Raw genomic sequence first — 19383 nt, 5'->3', positions numbered from 1 at the left:
TCCAGCATGTTTCCAGAACTACAAAACTACATTACTTAAACTACAATGTAACAGATAACATCTCTAATTAAACACTCACTTACCCACATGTTTATATCTACTATCATTAACAAGTGATGCTGAGCAGTATTATCTCTCCCAAGTCAACTATGACTACCTTCAACTTGTGTTATTTTATCTCAGAGACTCTATTTCATATTGCTGCTAGTGAAACATTTACTTTAACAGAATATGACCGGCCAATCCATAAAGCTCTTACCTTAATATTGAATTGAACTGCCACTACAGTGAAGGCTCATTGCCATGTTTTCTGTGGCAAATAGCTTCAAGCAAACCAGTGAACAGTCTAATGTGTTATTGAGCCCCACTTCTTTATACTCAGTGTGGCAGATGTTCTTACATTTTACAAAATGCAGTACAGCAACCACAGCTGCTGTTCTGTGCTGTGTGAAACGGAGGGAGAGGAACCATACCATTGTCCAGATTTTCAAAACGTTACTGTGCTACATCGAATTACAGGGAGAGAGCAGGAAAGTGCCACATCTACTAAGATATAGCACTGTTCTGCTCTCTTTCTAGCGTTGGTGCACAATTAGGTTGCTGAGCGCCCCACACACACACACACACACACACACATGCTTGTGCCTGTGTGTGTCTGCTTGAGTCTATCAAAGATTTTGCATCGGACAGATGCCCGTCCTGTTCAAAATACTATGAGGCATATTTACAAGTCTGTATTGCCACCACAACGTCACTTTGAGTGATGTTGTAGTGGCGATAGGAGCTTAGCCTTATTTACAAGGCAGAGTTATGCCACTTAACGCAGCGTAACAATGCTTAATGATGTTTGGAGCCCTTCCGACTCCATCGGAATGTGCCGGCCGGATTCTTTTCTGACCGAGCCATTCAGAGCCATTCAGAGGGGCACCTATGGTGCGCCTCTGTTGATCCCTGGACCGGTGGCAGGCACCTTGGGGTGCCGGCCACAAGGTACAGGGATGAACTGCACCCCTACTTTACACAATGCAGGCATGCATTCCACTCAGAATGCATGCTTCCATTGTGAAGCATACGAATGCGACCGAACAGGGTTCGGTTGCATCGTACTTGCAGGGCCGTAACTGACGACAGCAGGTCTGTTGGCTACAGCTCGTGACCGCTGTCGGACCGACCTGAGTCCATCTAACATCGGAATCGGCCCCTTGGTGTGAAAGGGGTGGGCAATGGGTGTTGTGGTGGGCGTTCCACCGCAACATCCATTGATTTTGATGCTGCTCCCTATTAAAAAGGGTAGCGAACAAAGGAGGCAGTGCCAAAGTTAATACTACGGAAACACGGTCTTAAACAGGTGAAATGAGGAGGAATGCTTTATTTCCCTGCGTTTTTGCTGTTTCCATGTCCCCCTACCTGCACATAAACAATCATTTTTAAAATACGCCGGTTTGCAACTTTTATGTGTGCTACATTAAGCAGCCCACATAGAAGTTACAAAACAGCATTTAAAGATTCATAAACAATCTTCCCCTCAACAGAAGCACCCTTGCACTATGGTGCAAGAGTGTCTGCATTCGTGCTAGGAAGGTAAAGTTAGCGCCAGCACAGGGGGAAAGGCAGGGCTGCACCATATTCTAGTAAATATGGTGCAGCCCTGCGTTTCTAAAGTGACAAAGCATGTTGTTGGCTTTCTTGGCTTAACAACACGCTTCGCCACTTTATTGTAAATATGCCCCTATGTTTACACAAATTTTTAAACTTTTTCCATGTTAGATGCATGCTGCACAGTGCAGCACACATGCAAAGTGGGAAATGTTAAGAGAAATAAAAACATTCCTTTCGTTTTAACGCCTGTTTCAAGTGGCTTAATTCTTGGGTGCAAAACCCTGTCTATTCTATTAGATAGAGTTTTGTATGAGAAATCATGGGTGGATGCCAGGGAACTCTCGTGTACATCTCATGGACTGCTCCCTTGATGGGGAGTAATGTAAAGTAGCTCCTTGTGCTGCATTGCGTTACTTTCAAGCAACGTTCCCGCACAAAACAAGTTTTGCGCTGGAAAGTAAGTAAAAAAATTATTTTGCGCAGATTTGCATCACTCAGGGCAAAATGTTTGTAAGTCTGCCTCCAGATCTGCTAAGCTATGGCGTTGTTTTCTCTCCCTTGCTCCATCGCACTTTTTGCTGCCTTGCACCATGTGCACATCCTACAAGACTGCAGGGCTGCATGCGTGATGTGTAGCATATGTTTTGCAATGGAAGGGTATCCTTCTGATACACAATACTATGTTTGAACACAGTTTAGACTTTCCTACCTTGTACGTGTGCTTTCCGTTACAGCTCAAATACAAAGTTGGAAAAGTTTGAAGAAAACAAATATGTTCGTGAACGTTTCACCTGCTTCGAGGAGGCGTGAATGATTTGTGCAAAGCTCTGTCTACCTTATTTAAGAGATAGAGCATTGAATTAAAAAACATTGGTGGCTGTATGATAGCGCCAATGTGTCAACCATGAGACGCCCGAGACTAAACCCCCCCCCCCCGACAGAAAGTAGTGGAAAGCGGTTCTTTGCTTTACGGTAGGGTTACATTCCAATGCAAATCAGGAAAGTAAATCCCAATTCAATCGTCTACACCACCCCCAAACTGGGAACAGGAATCAGGCCTGGCTGTACCGCTCAACCTCCACGCAGGGGGTACTACTTAAGAGCCCCACTTTAGGTGTTAGTGTCAAGCATCACTGCTGCGTTTGGCACAGGGGGCCTATCTTCTGCAAAGCTGTCCCCCAGCCTTCTGGCCCACTGGGAAAACACCTGGTGCCCGCAATGGCCAGTCCGGCCCCGCTCGGTACTCGTTTGCATTACTTTTTGTGACATTGAACTGGTGCAAAGGCTTGCTAAATCTGGTCAGTAGGCGTTAATCACTTTTTGCACAATATAGATTGTGTAATCAGAACAAATAACCACACGTACATCACAGACACAACTCACATTTACAGTATAAGTACTCTCTTTCAGCCATTTGAATAAATGAAAATGGTGTCAGTGTATTATTAATTTTACTCACTTTCTGCTTGGTACCAGCGCACTGCATGCAGAGACATCCCGCAGTAGTGAAACATGAAGGTGTGCTCCGAGTGTTTCACCCTTCCCTGGAGTAGGGGCATCAAGTTCCGGCCATCAATTATTCTGATACAACAGAGAGAACAGATTTCCTTAAAAGCAAGAAGCACTATAATGTTATTTTCGCTTAAGAAAAGACATAAATGGTTTGTAGATCTTTGTAGTGCAATTAATAGGCACTGGAAGCTGTAATACAGTATGTAGTTATACAAAGACACGATGATGGGAAAAGAAGAGACTTACAAGACCCTTGAAACAACCAGTTTCGATATATTTTAAACTCAGGGACTCGCTAACTAGGCCATCATTAAACTGACCGTAAATTCCGTTGGGCCCAGTAATAGTGGGGATTTTTACGGGCCAGACTTAATGAGTGCCTAAGGGGCCAATCGCAAGAGGTTTACTAATAAGACGTGGTAGTAATGCACCTTATATTCCTGATTCAGGACATATTACTGCACTTCTGGTAGAAGATTTAGAGTTTCTACATGTGGAATGGGGAATTACATGTGGAAATTGGTGTTATCGCACCATGTTCTGAATGTTTTTCCCTAAAACCAGGCTATTTCCTGGCATATTTCTACCTGCTTTTTCTAGGTGGACTTGTGCCTGTAAATACAAGGATACTTGTAATGCTATTTTCAAACAAAAACATGAGTTTTTGGCTAGTAGATTACCAGCCGACTCAGAAAAGACCTCTTACCTTTACACATTATTCTGACTGTTTAAAAACACGCACACATTCATGTCATACCTATGTGTGTGGGAACTGGCCATTGACCATAATGAAGTGTGCATTTACCTTCCTAACTCCATTTGCCTCTTGACACTGGGATAAGTTAGTAGACCAAAGCAAAAACAACTGTCCTTTTAGGGCCAGATTTATCGAGGAACTGCACTATCCTTGCATCACACAAGACGTAAAGCAGCGCAATATCTTAATTCAGATTTACAAAGCCATACAACAGGCAATTTCTGCTCCATTGCATGGTTTTGTTAAGAAATGTAGCACACTGGCTCGTGCTGCGTAATGTTACATTGTGATTTGGTAGGCATTCCATGGGTGGAGCATAGGCGTTCCTATATATTCCTATAAAAAAACCTGTTTTTGTGCCAACTGAGTGTGCCTCCCAGAGGATGGCATAGCAAGAAGAAGAATCTTTTTTTTCTCCTCCTTATTTCTTATTTTTATGGGTGATGCATTCTGTATGGACCTACAGCTTCTCACACCTCCCTGGGCGCCACACAGGTGCAAATTGGATCCCTTGTTGAGGATTCCTCTTCCGCCTCCTCACCCCCTTCCTCCTCCGGTGAACCTCCCTGCTTGATCTACCCTAACACGCCTTCAATCCAGTGAATGTCCAGGTGACTACCTTCCTTGACTCTTATCACACCCAAACCACTCTTCCTTTCCTCACTCTCATCCCATCTTCTACACACCACCCTTATCACCCGTCAACCACCATATGCTCCTCTCCCCCCTTACAAGACTGCACTGCTTCATGCCCTCCCTCTAGCCTCTCAATGCCACCTTGGCCCCAACAGCGATCACTCAAGGACCCAACCCCCCACCAGAACTACCCACACAACCGTTATCCAACTACCAAAATCAGACGGGCTGCTCGTCTTGATGAGATCTCGTGTCACCTGCGTCTTCTCACAGAAGAACTCAGAGAACTGAAGGCCAGGACTATCAATCATCTTCCCTTACTCAGAACACTTAGCATGCTGGACCCAACCTAGTGTCTTATTGACACAGTTCCTGCCCTTGTCACACACACCTTTCCCAACACCTTTAAAACTTCACCCCTCCCAAATGCCTCCTCTTGCCCCAGAAGATTTAAGGATTATCTCTCGACCAGTGAGATCCTTGATCTCTTCCAATGATGACCCAAATCTTCCTGGGAGACTTTAACCTACACTGGTCTAACACAAAGGATCACATAGTGAATTGTCTCAAATCAAGAACTGACACAATTCTGTGATAGCCCAACTCACAACAAGGGTGAAACACTGGACCTCATCACATCCAAAGGAAACTCCATCAAACTGGACTCGATTACGCCATGCAATTGGTCCAACCACTATTGCATCCTCTTCTTCATCAACAGGATGAAGGGGGTCCAGCCCAAGAAAATGAAGCAATGGAAAAGGAACCTCCAAAATATAAACACTGAAGAGCTAGCTACCCATTGTAAAAATGCCTTGTCTTCCCAAGCAGACTTGAAAGATGTTCGTATCCTCACTGATTTTTATAATTCCTCTATCTCTGGTTTCATGGATGCAATAGCCCCTTTACAACATAAAAATGGCTTCGCAAAATTTCCAAACATTGGTTCAACTCCAACCTAAACTTGGAACGCCGTATACTGAGGGTGTCTGAAAGATCATGGAGATCCATACCATCCACAGAACATTTAAACCTTCTTAGAGCTATCAGGAATTCTTACAACAAAAAAATCAAGTCTGCAAAAGCTGACTTATTCAGATCCCAACCTAATCAAGCTAAAAACTGCACTAAGAAACTTTTGGAACTCATTAAATAACAATCGGTCAAGGCAGCCAATTGCCATGACCTAGTTGACGGCTCTCCTACGTGTGACGATTTAGCCGCCTTCCTCTCCCAGAAAACTAACAGCATCAATATAGATATTGAATCAAAGAGGGCTCTTCTCTCCATGCATGAAACCGTGGCCCCACTTACCCACCATGAGCCTCTCATCTCCCCTAGTTTAAGCCTCAAGAACAATGCATCTTGGCACACCTTTTCTCACCTCAGTCAAAGTGACATCTACAACACTCTTTTTGCAATCAATCCGTCTGACCACTTCAGCAGCCCTTTCCACCTCCCATTTTCAAGGAAATAAAAGTCTCCATCGTCCCCTTATGGTCCAAGATCATCAATGCTTCACTAGTGCAAGGCATGATCCCCGACTGCCTAAAAGCAGCACAGGTATCCCCATTCTAAAAAAAACTAACGCAGACAGCTCCGATCTGATCAACTTCCGTTCCATTTACAACGTCCCCACTCTTTGGGAAACTTCTTGAAAAATGAGTGCTAATTTAACTCTGCTCACACATCGAGAAATTCCAACTGTTGGATCATTATCAATCTGGTTTCTGGAGAAAGCACAGCACCGCACCTGCAGTGACGCTCAACATGAATGACTGATATTTTAAAGTTCCTAGACCATAATTAATCTTTCTTATTGATCCTCCTTGACTTATCTTCTGCCTTCCACACTGTGAACTATATCAAACTATCTACTCTAGAACACATGATTGGCTTATCAGGGTCGGTATTGAAATGGTTCACTTCCTTCCTCCAAAACAGATCCCAAAGAATCAAGATGAATTAATCTCTTTCTCAGCCCATACAGTAACTATGGGGGTTCCACAGGGGTCTGCCCTATCACCCATACTCTTCAATTTACTCTTGGAACCGTTAGCAAATGCCTTGAACTCCGCGAACATTCTTTTTCACATGTATGCGGATTACATTAAACTTCATCTGAAAATCACCTCCCTGAAGACCTCATCTCACTCAACTCAATCCTGATGAACTGGCTAACTGACAACCACCTCATGCTCAACACATCCAAAACTGAATTACTTCTCATCGCTCTCCCTATTCACATTCCCAAGATTGACCTTTGGGTGAAACACCTCACAGCTTTCAACTACTCCCCCTACATTGTTGAATCAGCTAAATCCCTCGGAATCAGGCTAGACATGCACTTGAATATGAAGAACCATATCAGCAATGCAACCAAGGGAGCTAAACATCAGTTGAGTATACTGAGGAATCTCAAACCATTCCTTCCACAAAAAGACTTCAAATTGGTGGTACAAGCTCTAGTTTTGCCAAGACTAGACTACGGTAGTTCCATGCTATGTGGTCTCCCCAAACAGAACTTTGCCCCACTACAGGCTTTCGTTAATGCAGCAGCTAGATTGATTACTGGGATAAAAAGAAAAGAACTCATATCTTCAGCCCTAAAATCCCTAAACTGGTTACCATACGAGGCAAGAATACAGTTATAAATTGCCTGCATGATGCACAAAGCCCTTCATTTCAAGACCCCCATCTATCTGACTTAAGAACTAGAACTATCAGGGGGCTGCAGAGCATCGTGAAGTGCAAGTGCAAGGCTCCTGAAACCACAGATTTGCCACAAAAAAGAGACCGAGTAACAGAGCCTTCTCAGGCATTGCCCCTTACAATCTCCTCCACCGCTTAAAAGGAAGTAAAAACACTCCCAATGCTCAGGATCCTACCCTAATAGGCCTTGGGTCCTAGACTTCATTACTGCCCTCTATTTGGTCATCTTGATTGACTTTTGACATGGTTATATACCTGGGAATAACATTGTTAGCATGCGTTGTACATACACATGTTCCAATGTTCCTGACCCATTACTGTATCCGCCCTACCCTTCTGTGAAGCGTTCTGATACCTACATGAGTCTTGCACACGCCTTGCATAACCTATGTAACAAACGTTTTGCTTCCCAATACCGTATCCTTCATACCCAAAATTGTAAAGCGCCCTGATACCCATAAGGGTCAATTTCGTGCTATACGAAACTTTATAAATAAATAGAAAGAGGAAAATGCCTCTTTGTATTGTTTTTGTGCAGGAAGGTATCCCTTCCTGCACACAAACAATCCTGCCTGAAACACAAGCACTCTTGCAGCATAGTGCAAGGGTGCCTGTCTTGGCTCTAGTCAGCAAACAGTGCACCCGCACTAGGAGGGAACAGAAGTGTACCAATCCGAATAGATATGGTGCATTTCTGCTCTCTCCATTTAAAGCAGTGCAGCAACTTTGCTTGCTGCCCTGGGTTGCATGGAATATTAGTAAATATGCCTTCTACTTAGCTTGAGCCTAGGCAGTGCGCATGCCCTGTCTGCAAACCCTGCTGTAATCTCTATACGGAGTGTAATCCCTCCTGCTGCTTGCAACTGGTTCACTCCCGCATCACTTTTATTTTCTGGATTTCCTGGCTCCTTATTGGTTGGAGTTTCTGATATATCCCTTCCCTTTTTAGCTCAGGAGCACTGGCCAACTACAGTTTTCTTTCACTGTAAGTGTTTATTGTTCCTTTGGAAACTACTTGTTTTATTGTGTTCTAGTGTTACTTTGTGAGTGCCTATTACTAGTAAGTTGTGCTCTTTATTTTATCACCAAGGCGACTGCTTTGTGGTCCGCCACATGTATAACTTGAATGTACACGGGCGCAGTGCTTCATGTTTTAGCACGGTGTCTGCTTTCATGTTTCTTTGCACACACATAAAAGGTTCACAGGCACTGCACTTTATATTTATCAGGGCACCTGCTTTTATGTTTTTTATTAATACCATTGTGCCCACTTCACGGGCTGCCAAAAGCATACGTTTTATGTTCACAGGTGGAGTGCTTTGTTTCAGCATTGCACCCGCTTGCTGTATTTAACATCTACTATTTCTGTAGCCAGAGGCTGCGCTCGACAAGACACCACTCCTGATCTCTGACCTGGGAAGTGTGAGAGGAGACGTCTGCCTATCAGAAAAAAACAATGCTTTTCTCAGATTCATTGGAAGCAAGAGAATGCTGTTTGCAGACTGTCTGGACATTAGAGGCATTGCACTACCGCACTTGTTTCAGCTGGGTAACCGCTTGTTTCATTTTACATTAACTATTTCTGTAGCCAGAGGCTGCGCTCGGCAAACATCTCCCGTGACCTCTGACCTGGGAAGTGAAAAGTAGACGTCCGCCTCTTAGAGAAAAATAATGTTTTTCACAGATTTATTAGACGCAAAAAATGCTGTTTGCAGACTGTCTGCACATAAGAGTTATTGGTAATTCACTTAAGAGTAAATCACTGACCACAACAGCATAATATCACTCCTCACAATATGACAGTGGCTGGCATTATGGATCGTGTCGTATTACTTCAGCCTGTAAGGACCACTGTTAATCGTGCAATTTTTTCTTCCCTAGTGCAGACTGCTGGAGCCCAGCAGAGTAGCGAAAAGAGAAGGAAGGTGTCAGCTGTTATTTACACGCACTCTTGTGCTGCTCGAGACAAAGTGAACACCTGGGGGATCAGTGTGCTGTTCACCCACTGGTGCATGGCTCCCATGGCTAGCGAGGTCAGAGTGCAAGGTCAAAGTATCAGCTTAGCTCAGTTAATAAATGCCTCTCAGGTGAACAGCACCACCTTTGGGGTGCGGGGCTGCCCTCCTATAGGAAGTGCAGAAAAACATTGAATGCAGAAACCCGAGGATGCCTTCATTTTCATGTTTGGCTTCTCAGTGTGCTATTGGGACACCATTTCGGTCTCCGAAGGCAAGGTGGGTGATCTTACGGTTTGTATTTTAAGGTTATTATAAGCCAGTGCAGAGTTGGTCCCATATAAAACAGAAGAGTTTCCAATACATGTGACAAAGACAGTAAGTGTTCTTTTTGTCAGATATGCTGGTGTGCGGGAAACCTTTATAGTTTTTACAAAGTCTATCTTTTGTTTTCTTTATAAATTCTGTAGCCCACCCAAATTGTCTGGATCTGACTGTCTTAATTCTCTGAAAGACGAAAAGTGTTATTAAAAAATGTTTGAGCTTCCTGTACCGACAGCTAAAGAAATTGCATGCTTTGGCCAATTTTATTTGGAAGGTTGTCTGAGATTGTCACACTTTGAATTTTGCAAAGTGGGGAATCTTATTGATAATAGCTGAAAAGTGATTGCCAATAAACATGATGGTTTTCATCTATTTGCGGTTTGGTGACTTGTGCATTTAGTTATTGCATTATTAGTATACACTTTCATCAATTTCTAGTGGCGTTGTGAACTCTGAGTATAAAGAAAGAGCAAGCAGATGCGTGCAATAGGCGCACTAGTGCGCCTAAGGCGCGCCTAAGGCAAGTCCGTCTGCGTCTGTCTGCGCCGGGACGCCGCCAGACGCCAGACTTGCTGCCAGTTTTGCAAAAGATCTAGTGCGGTACTCTGTGGACGACCTCCATGAAATCAGTAAGGGAATTAGCCCGTGTGGCTGCTGGTCCTGCAACTACTATGAGGGCCCTTTCTGTTGCATATCATGTGGTTGTAATTCCTGGCTACTGGTTGCACCATCCCGTTCCCAGACTAACCACAGTTCCACATTTTTGAGCCTAAACTGCCGCTCAGTTAAACACCACTTGGATGGTCTATGACCTGCTTCAGACTGACTCCCCGGATGTCCACTTTTTGACTGAGACGTGGGTAACTGAGGACACAGTAGTAGAACCTGGCCTAGCTCTCCCCCAGGGATACAGTATTTTGACACTAAACAGAGGCTCCGGGGGGGAGGGGGATGGGGGGGTGGCATAGCGGTAATATTTAAGTCTGGCTACATATGTTCCTTTATGAAGGAGCCTGTGGAGAGGTGTCAATGCGGATTCTTCCGGATTTCATTTCATGCTAACTACACTATGACTGGGCTATTAATCTACCACCACCAGGTCCCTCTTAGGAGTTTAGAGCCGCTCTCATCAAAGTTTTAAATCCCCTAGCGATGAGAGCTGCTAACTTCAGTGTCACTGGGGACCTGAATCTACACTTGGATAGTTCACAGGACATAGAAATTACCAATTTCCTGGCTGATCTGGCAGCGTGCTGGTTGATCCAATGGGTCCAGGGATCCACGCATTCTGCAGGCCACTTATTAGACTAGGTCTTTTCCAACCTGTCCTCCCTCACGGTCCATGCCCCACCACCGGTATGCTGGTCCGATCACTTTCTAATATCTATGACACTAGCAGGTGTCGAGCTGGTTAAGAGGGCTTCCGATAAGTTTTCTCTCAGGCGTCCATGGCATAAACTCGATATTACTCAATTCCTCGAGCTCCTTTCTGCCAGTATGCCTAAGCTGCCTCCCGACCCTGAGTTGGCTGGTAGAGCTTTTTAGGGTTGGATCTCTCACGTTTTGGACTCCCTGGTGCCTGCCAGGTGGTCTAAGTGTCGTAGCACTAAATCTAGCACATGCTACAATGGCAGGTTGGCATTCCTGCAGAAACGCTGTAAAAAGCTGGAACGTGCCTGGCGAAGAGATTATGATCCGATGTTAAAGGGATGCTACCAGCTAGCAATTAAGAATTATCATAGGGCGATCCAGTCTGAGCGGGCAGCATACTACTCAGACATGATCAGAAACAGTAGCAACCCTTCTAAAAGTGTTTTCTCCATAGTAAAGGATCTCAAAACTTTGCCAGATATTTAAAAACCCTCTATAGTATCTAATGTTAAATGTGAGACCCTTGCCTCCTTTTTTGTGAAGAAGATAGAAACAATATATGGATCCTTCCCTCAACATGTGTTTCATAAGGGGCCTGTGTCTGGACCCTCGTGCAGTGAAGGCGGCTTTTCCGCCTATCTCTCAAGAGGTGCTGGTTGTGCTCTGTCATAAGATTAAATCTGGCTCTCCTGCTGACCCCCTTAAACCGGATCAATTCCTAAATCTCTACCTGTATTCTTACCATCTACGAGCCATCTCAATATTCAGCCCCTGCTTACATCTGCGTTCCCTAGTGTTTGGAAGCAAGCTTGGGTGGTCCCTTTGCTGAAAAAGCCCAAGCTTGACACTGCTAAATCGGAGAACTTCTGACCCATCTCTCTCCTACCCCGGGTCTCCAAGATTTTGGAGTCCTATATCAATTCCATACTTGCAGGTTATCTGGAGGAGAACAACCTACTGGACGCCTCTCAGAATGGTTTTCTGCGGGGTTACAGTACAGAATCAGCCCTCCTAGCAGTGTCCGAGCATCTGAGGGGGGCTCTACATGAGAGTCGTACATCAGCACTGATTTTGCTAGTTCTCAGTGCTGCATTCAACACCATCTCCCACCAGATCCAGTTGCAGAGGTTGGAGGAGGTGGGGATTGTGGACTCTGCCTTCGAGTGGTTCGTCTCCTTTCGAGCTGACAGGACTTTTCTGGTTGCAGTCCCCTGTTTGCATCCAATAATTGTACCATAAAATATGGGGTACCGCAGGGCTCCGCTCTGAGCCCACATTGTTCAACCTATAAGTGCAGCCTTTGGCAGCAGTGGCAAAAAGCATAGGGCTCACAGCAGTTTCTTATGCGGACGACACACAGTTGGTAGTGGCACTCTTACATGACTCGGGACAGGGCGCTTGTAAGTTCCAGAGGGATTTAGAGATCATATCTGAGTGGATGACTGCCAACTGTCTTCAGTTAAATGCCAACAAGTCCGAGGTCTTGATAGTCGGGACAAACACCGAGCTGTGGAGCGAGCACTGGTGGCCTGCTAAGCTGGGCTGTGCACCCATCCCCAAATCTGGGTGTTTGGGTAGATTCTGCCCTTAGCTTTCAGACACCAACAAACAAACTAGCAGGAACCTGTTTTGGCATTTTATTGGGGCTCAAACCAGCGCTGGGGTTCTTTGACCCGGCTATGAGGCAGGTGATTATCCAGGCATCCATTCTGTCTAGACTGGACTACGCCAACTCACTCTACCTGGGAGTCAATAAGGCTGAAATTACAAGACTGCAAAGGGTCCAGAACGCTGCAGCTAGAGCCTTGTTAGGTTTGCCCAGGACGTGCCCCACTTCCACTGCTATCCGTCGGCTACATTGGTTGCCTGTGGCAAAACGCATTGCCACAAGACTCTTTACATGTCTTTTAAAATCTTAAATCTTCCCTCTCCAGACATCTTTGCCAATCTGCTTACCCTTATACCCATTACCACCAACTCTAGTCTGTGGGCCAGCATTTGATGATTGTTCCGCGGCCGAGGAGGGTTCGTGTTGGTGGACGATCCTTTGGTGTACTGGTAGCCAGACGTTGGAATGCGCTCCCCACTGCCATGCGTAGTATGGAAAGCTACCTGGCCTTCCGCAAGGCTATCAAAACACACCTCTTTCCCCCACTAAAGACTGTTGTATGTTGTCTATTGTTCTGATGTTTTCTGTTCAGCGCTGGGACGCCCCTTTGCCGGGGCAGCTGTGCGCTATATAAAACTGCATAGCATAGCATAGTAAGTTTGATTTCATGATACTGCTCCTTTTTATCCGTGTTTCCGATAGTAAGAATTGTGATTTTTGCAACAAACTTAAAGCTGCTTTGCTTTGTTAGTGCTTGATATACTGAATTAGATCCTCGTTAATATATGAGTAGGTTATCTGCCTCCAGTAATTGGATTTTTATAGAAGGTCAGTGTCCTATCTCCTTTCATTTGTCTGTGGTATGCACCCACAGGCACAGAGATGATTCACAAAGTGTGCTTTTACTGTGAGGTTATGTTTACAACTGCACACAGACGCTCATGCACAAATGCTTACAAATCTATCTACATAAACACTTCCGCATTGACACACATGCATCTCCTCTCCATTTACCTCTGCGCTTCACACGTATTTGGAGGTATATTCCATGAGGAAGTTAGAGAGATTGATAACTACCACGGAGTATGGAAACAGTATTGAAACAGTTGTTTGAATGAGTGTATGGCTTACACCATTGTTGTTGTCAACTTCCATGTTGCCTTTGATTCCATCCTTGCACTCAAAAGCAACCTCTCTGGGGGTTTGTTTATTGTAATCTAACACTGCAACATGACACATATATAACAGACTAACTTCTCTTATGCATTCAAAAACCTAGAATCGATTCACGAGGCACACACACTACAACATTAGTGCCTTATGCATCCCGAATCAACCTATCACAGTCATACAAAGGTGTCCAAACACTTCACATCTACCAGTAGAGTGACAAATAAAAAAGCAAGAAGAGTGTGGAGAAAAGGTGGACCCTGAACTCCTCACTATCGACAATTTGTTTCAGGGAAAATCTCTCTCTCTTTCTATATCTCTCTCCCTATCTCTCTTTTCCACTCTCTCAACCCAGCAACCACATAGTAATAATCTGTCCACAGTCACACAAGCAGACACACAGCATTCTGAGTATTTTGTGCACTCAAATTCCTGGCTAAGGTTCACCACTTAGTTTATATTATGACATTATCTTTTGTGTTTAACGATGTTACAGAATGATTGCAATATTTCACCAAATCCCGTCAATGATACAAATAGCCTGTCTACAGTCAGTCAGGTTTGCTGACCCATAGCTGTTCCTCTGTGTTTATCTGGGTAAGTTTCTTTACTCCAAATGCATCCATCATTGATGCGTATAGCATGGGACATCACGTGTTCAACACGCACAGGGGAGAAATATTTGGCTTACCCTTCACAAAATGCCCTGGTTTTCTTACTCACCCAGCATCCTTCACTCACATCTACACCATAACTACATCCCTTACCACAATCACTCTCTTGCACTTTTTTGTGCTTCTCTGGTTCCTGTGGTAATTCCTCATTCATAGTCCTCTAGACAGTGTTCCAGCTGCTTCTCTGGCCCCAGTCATAATTCCTCATTCTTAGCCCTCTACTTAGTGCTGCTATCTGCTTCTCTGGTCCTGTCTTTGATTCCTTATTCTAAGACCTCTAGGCATGGCTGCAGCTGTGTCTTTGTTCCCAGTGTAATTTCTCATGATAACTCCTCTAGAGAGTGCTCCTAGCTGCTTCACTGGTCTCATTGGTGATTCCTCATTCTAAGTCCTCTACACAGTGCTGCAGCTACTTCGTTGGTCCTGTCAGTACTGCCTTTATTTTAAGTCCTCTAGGCAGTGCTGCAGCTGTGTCTCTGTTCCTAGTGGCAGTTCTTCCAGTCCTCTAGGCTGCGCTGTTAGCTGCTTCTTTCGTCCTATTGGTAATTCCTCATTCTGAGTCCTCCAGACAGTGCGGCTAGCAGCTACTCTGATGAGTCGGTAATTCCTAATTCTAAAGCCTCTAGACAGTGCTGCTAGCTGCTTCTTTGGCCTCATCAGTAATTCCTCTAGGCAGTGCTGGAGCTGCATCTTTCGTCCTGTCCGTAATTTGTCGCACTAAGTCCTCTACATAGTGCAGCTACCTGCTTCTCTGGTCTCATCAGTAATTTCTCATTCTAAGTCATCTACCCAGTGTTGCAGCTGCTTCTCTGGTCTCAGTGGTAATTCCTCATTCTAAGTCCTCTAGGCAGTGCTGCAGCTGTGTCTCTGTTCATACATCCACTGCACTCCAAACCAAAACACATAGGTAAAAGACATTGTCATTTACAATGCCAATAGCTCTATCTCTAAAAAATGCTAGACCTATTGCATTGCAAATGCTTGTTTTTTTATACAGTCACTTGAAAACACCAAAATACACCCACAAGGATTGATCACCATATCAAGATGGGCCTCACAGAAATGGTGTTTGTCTGGTTTCATTAGGGTTTACCAAAGCTGTGAGGGATGGTGTGGGTTAAAAACACTCACATATGGACACACACACACAAACACACCCACCCACCCACACATGCACATACACACTCACATGCGCACACATGCGCACACATACATGCATGTGCACACACACACTTTAACTCACTAATTCTCCCAAGTGATATCTGGAGAATTGTTACCCCCCAGGTCTGTAAAAAGTTATTGAAAAGCCATGAGTTTAGCAATTCTTGAGTCTTTCCTGGAGCATGATGTAGGGCAGGAGCAGGCATCCATTTAAAAGCATGAATGAAATTAGGGATCCTTAAGGAACTTGGTAGGTGACAGTTATGCAGATATGGTTATGTAGAAGAACCAGTAAAGTAAATCACATATTGTAGTTCGCAGCAACAGGGTTGCTGACATGTAAAAAGAGGGCATTAGTCTTCCCCTTCCTTGATGAAATCCATCTCTCCCTGAGCCTAGAGCTTCCATTGGAGGCCAAGGTGAACTCATTATCCTGGATCACAGGGCCAGGTTTTATCATTTAAAAATGACAGTTGAGATTGTAAATAGTCATGCAGCACTCGGGCTCTAAGGCATCTTGCTTAAACTTTGGTTTTAGTAAACAAAAATAGTGTTTTCCTAGAGATAGCTCCTTGGTGATGGCAGGCATCCCATAATTTCACCATTGTTTTTGGATTCATCTAAGAAAGTCCGTCAGCCAATAAAGTACTTGTTCCTTGGCCTCTGTCCTCATCTGCCAAAGCTTATGACAGAGTGTGGGAATGAGATTTCAACAGCTCTCCTTGTTCAGTTGTTGCTGTATCCTTGACATTGACAAAAACATTTTGTAAGGGTGGTGCTTCTTTCTAACACGCAGGGTGACCTTTTCCAAATGTTCTGAATGATTGTGGGCTATCTTCTGGCCCTTCCTCAGAGTAGTCCAACGTTCTCATGCCATTTGGAATTAGGTTTATCTTATCTGGAAGACATTATAAAAATACAACCACTCCTACTGTGGCATCGCATATGGACCTCCGATCGAACTACATTCTCTCAGGGGTTTATCTCGGACTATATTTCATTGGAACATGCAAAAAATATAGGTTGGTTGCGCTATATTAAGGCTTTCTTGTATGACATTGGGATGGAGAAATATTACAACACTCCGACCCTAATCTGGGAGACATCAAGAAAAGTTTCCAGACACACTGTCTAACACATTTAAGTGACCTGCGACTGGCTAAAGAAGTCATCAAACCATCAACTGCGCATAGTCTGGCTATTCAGACCACTTTCCTAATCCAACAATATCTAACCATTAACATCACTAGTTATGAAAGATTTTTGTTGACCCGTTTCAGATTAAATTATTTCCATCGGCTAGTCAGTTTCCCAAAAAGAAATGACTGGTCACCAGTCCTACCACCTTGCCCATGCGATGGCCTCTCCACTCAAACCACTATACACACTATTTTATTGTGTAAATTTTATAATGAACCCAGAAAGACATGGATTATTCCGGCACTAAAATATACGGGATTCAGGAGATGCCGACCTGCAATGTTATTCTTACAGTTTCTGGAGGAGGAGTGGGTAATAATGACTGTAATCAAATACTTAAAATTTACTGTACGACACAGATTAAACTTGGAATAGAGTACAAATTACCTTTTTAGGATAAAAAAGCAACTGTACAGAAAATACTTAATTGCTCGGAAAAACACATAACTGTATCGTACTGTTATCAATTAATTTGTGTGTTTTTTTAATTCTTTTTAATATTCACATTGAATTTTTAAAGGAAATATTTTATCTAATTAATGTTTTTCTAATAACCATGAAATTTCTCCCTTTGTAACGATGAATGGAATTTTCTAATTTTACTGCACTTTTATGGTTTTGCAAAAAAAAGAAAACCGAATAAAGTTCATTTTGATTTGATTTGTGGGCTAGGTACAAAGGATCTCTCATGTTCCATTAAGAGGTTGGAAATCAGAGCTACACACACAGCAATCTGGCTTCTAGGGAGAAAGCGATGAGTAAGCATTACAGGGCAATGGAAGAGTACAGGAGACATATGCTGTCTAATCATGGCAAATCACCTTCTTCGGTATAGATGGCTCAATATAGTTTTATAATTCAGGGTAACTGTCAAACAATCAGAGTACAAATCTGTCTTTTCCATGATCTGACACCAAAAACCCCACAAGCCGACTGCATCACAAAAGGCTGCAAGATTACTGGGCTTGCATGTACCATGACATTGGGCATCTCTGAAAGGGTTCTCGATAGCCAATCAGGAGGATTATTTATTGAGATCCATTCTGATTGATTTAGAACAGCCAATCAGAATTGCAGTTTCATAATTCCAATTGGATTCCGTCAACTAACCACAACAGGTCTCTCTCATTAGATTGTTATCACTGGTTGTTGGCAGTCATTTCAGAACACCAATTGGCTGCCTGTACCTAACTAGACTGCTTGTGTGGGCATTTGACCATAAGCAGTTTTTCAAGACCACCTGCAAAGTGTATTTTGCTGTTTTTCTAAGCCATGATCAACTCTACAGGCAAATAAAAAATAAAAAAAAAATAACAGTGTCTGCCATTACCACGTTTTGGAAAAAGTTTATATGACATCAGCTGCCATCAACTAGTAATAATGGTGTGGTAACAGTAGCCAAACGTGCTAAGAGGACTACCACTTTGGGTGGAACACATCTCCACAAGAATGTAGTACTCTGCAAATTAACAAATCTCATGACAAAATCATGCAGCATCTGCCCTTGTACTCAAAATAGTAGTTAATTGTCAAAGATAGATACCAAGTATGACAGAAAACAGTTAAATCACCACACGTAGGGTAGCACAGTGCAACTGTGCGCTGGAGTACTTAGACCCTACACAGGCTGAAGGCTCAAATGCCTTTCATAGGCCCATAAGAAAGCAAGAGTGTTGGAGGATCATGTCCCATTGTTTAAGACCTGATTGACCACTAGACTGGCTAAATGGTCAGGCCTCCACTACTGCTCTGCTACAGTTTGTCAAGAGAGCTTTGGGAGTCGCACAAGAACCCTTGTCCATCTTTCCACACTGAAAATGCTGAAAAAGTCCCTTCCAATCTCCATAGAGCTCAGGTTTCCTACAGGGAATGGTGGACTCTATCATTTAACAGGGCATTCAACATGGAAAGTAAGCTTATTCATTAATGCAATGGTTAGAGAGTAGTACAGATATGGGCAGACAACAACTTAACAAGTGAGAAAGAAAATTGGATAGGCTACTGGTCTTTGATTGGTTCGCTTCATCAGAAAACCCTCCTGACATCATAACAGCACTCCTCCAAATGGGACTGTGTTTTCTCCGGTGGCAGAGTGTCTCCTGGTTCAAGCAGTCCTTCTCCCCCAATACATGTCTGTTTCCCAGAAAGGATAGAAGGGTATAAATGATCCCATGACCAGAGTTTGTGCTCATTATAGGACTTTTTGAGAATGCTTGGGGACCCACACACTGCTGCATGGATCCCATGGGATATGTTGATTGGACAGAATCCTCCCCGGAATGCAATGGTCTGCTTGCCTCCAAACTCACTTACCTTGAAAACTAGAAAGCACCAGCCTAAACACTCTGCTTACCATACCAGCAAAGGGCATATTCAGCCAGCACCTGGATGCTGCTACAAGGAACTGCAAGATGCTTTCTTTTTCCGTTCTATGTAAGGCTGAGGTCAAAGGGAAGCCATACCTGTCTGCTTGTGAGGGTCAAAACCATCTATCTGTAGAAGGATGCCACCCAATCTATACTGAAAGAGGACAAACCTAAAAGGAGGGCCCTTACTTCATAGACTTTTAGAACTGTTACTTAAGAACGATTTTTCTTACCACCTCCTGTCCTGACTCCCTACCATACGCAGTTGCCCTGTCAATTGACTTACAATACAAAAATGAAAAAGGAGCGCTAAAAGTCAGCATTGGTTTGTATGATT

General features: G+C 43.8%; 1 protein-coding gene across 5 annotated transcripts in view; it reads right to left on the bottom strand.

The window, feature by feature from the left end:
- LOC144772899 (arylsulfatase D-like) overlaps positions 1–19383 on the bottom strand; it is a 417503-nt gene that overhangs the window by 4318 nt on the left and 393802 nt on the right. For all 5 annotated transcript variants that reach the window (XM_078657579.1, XM_078657576.1, XM_078657575.1 and 2 more), the window contains one exon: positions 3059–3180. In XM_078657579.1, coding sequence (XP_078513705.1) covers positions 3059–3180 — 122 coding nt within the window. The remainder of the gene's footprint in view (positions 1–3058; positions 3181–19383) is intronic.

This window comes from Lissotriton helveticus, chromosome 8 (genome assembly GCF_964261635.1).
Source record: "Lissotriton helveticus chromosome 8, aLisHel1.1, whole genome shotgun sequence".
NCBI classification, from domain to species: domain Eukaryota; kingdom Metazoa; phylum Chordata; class Amphibia; order Caudata; family Salamandridae; genus Lissotriton; species Lissotriton helveticus.
Note: the sequence above shows the minus strand (reverse complement) of the source record. Positions and strands in the feature narration are given on the sequence as shown.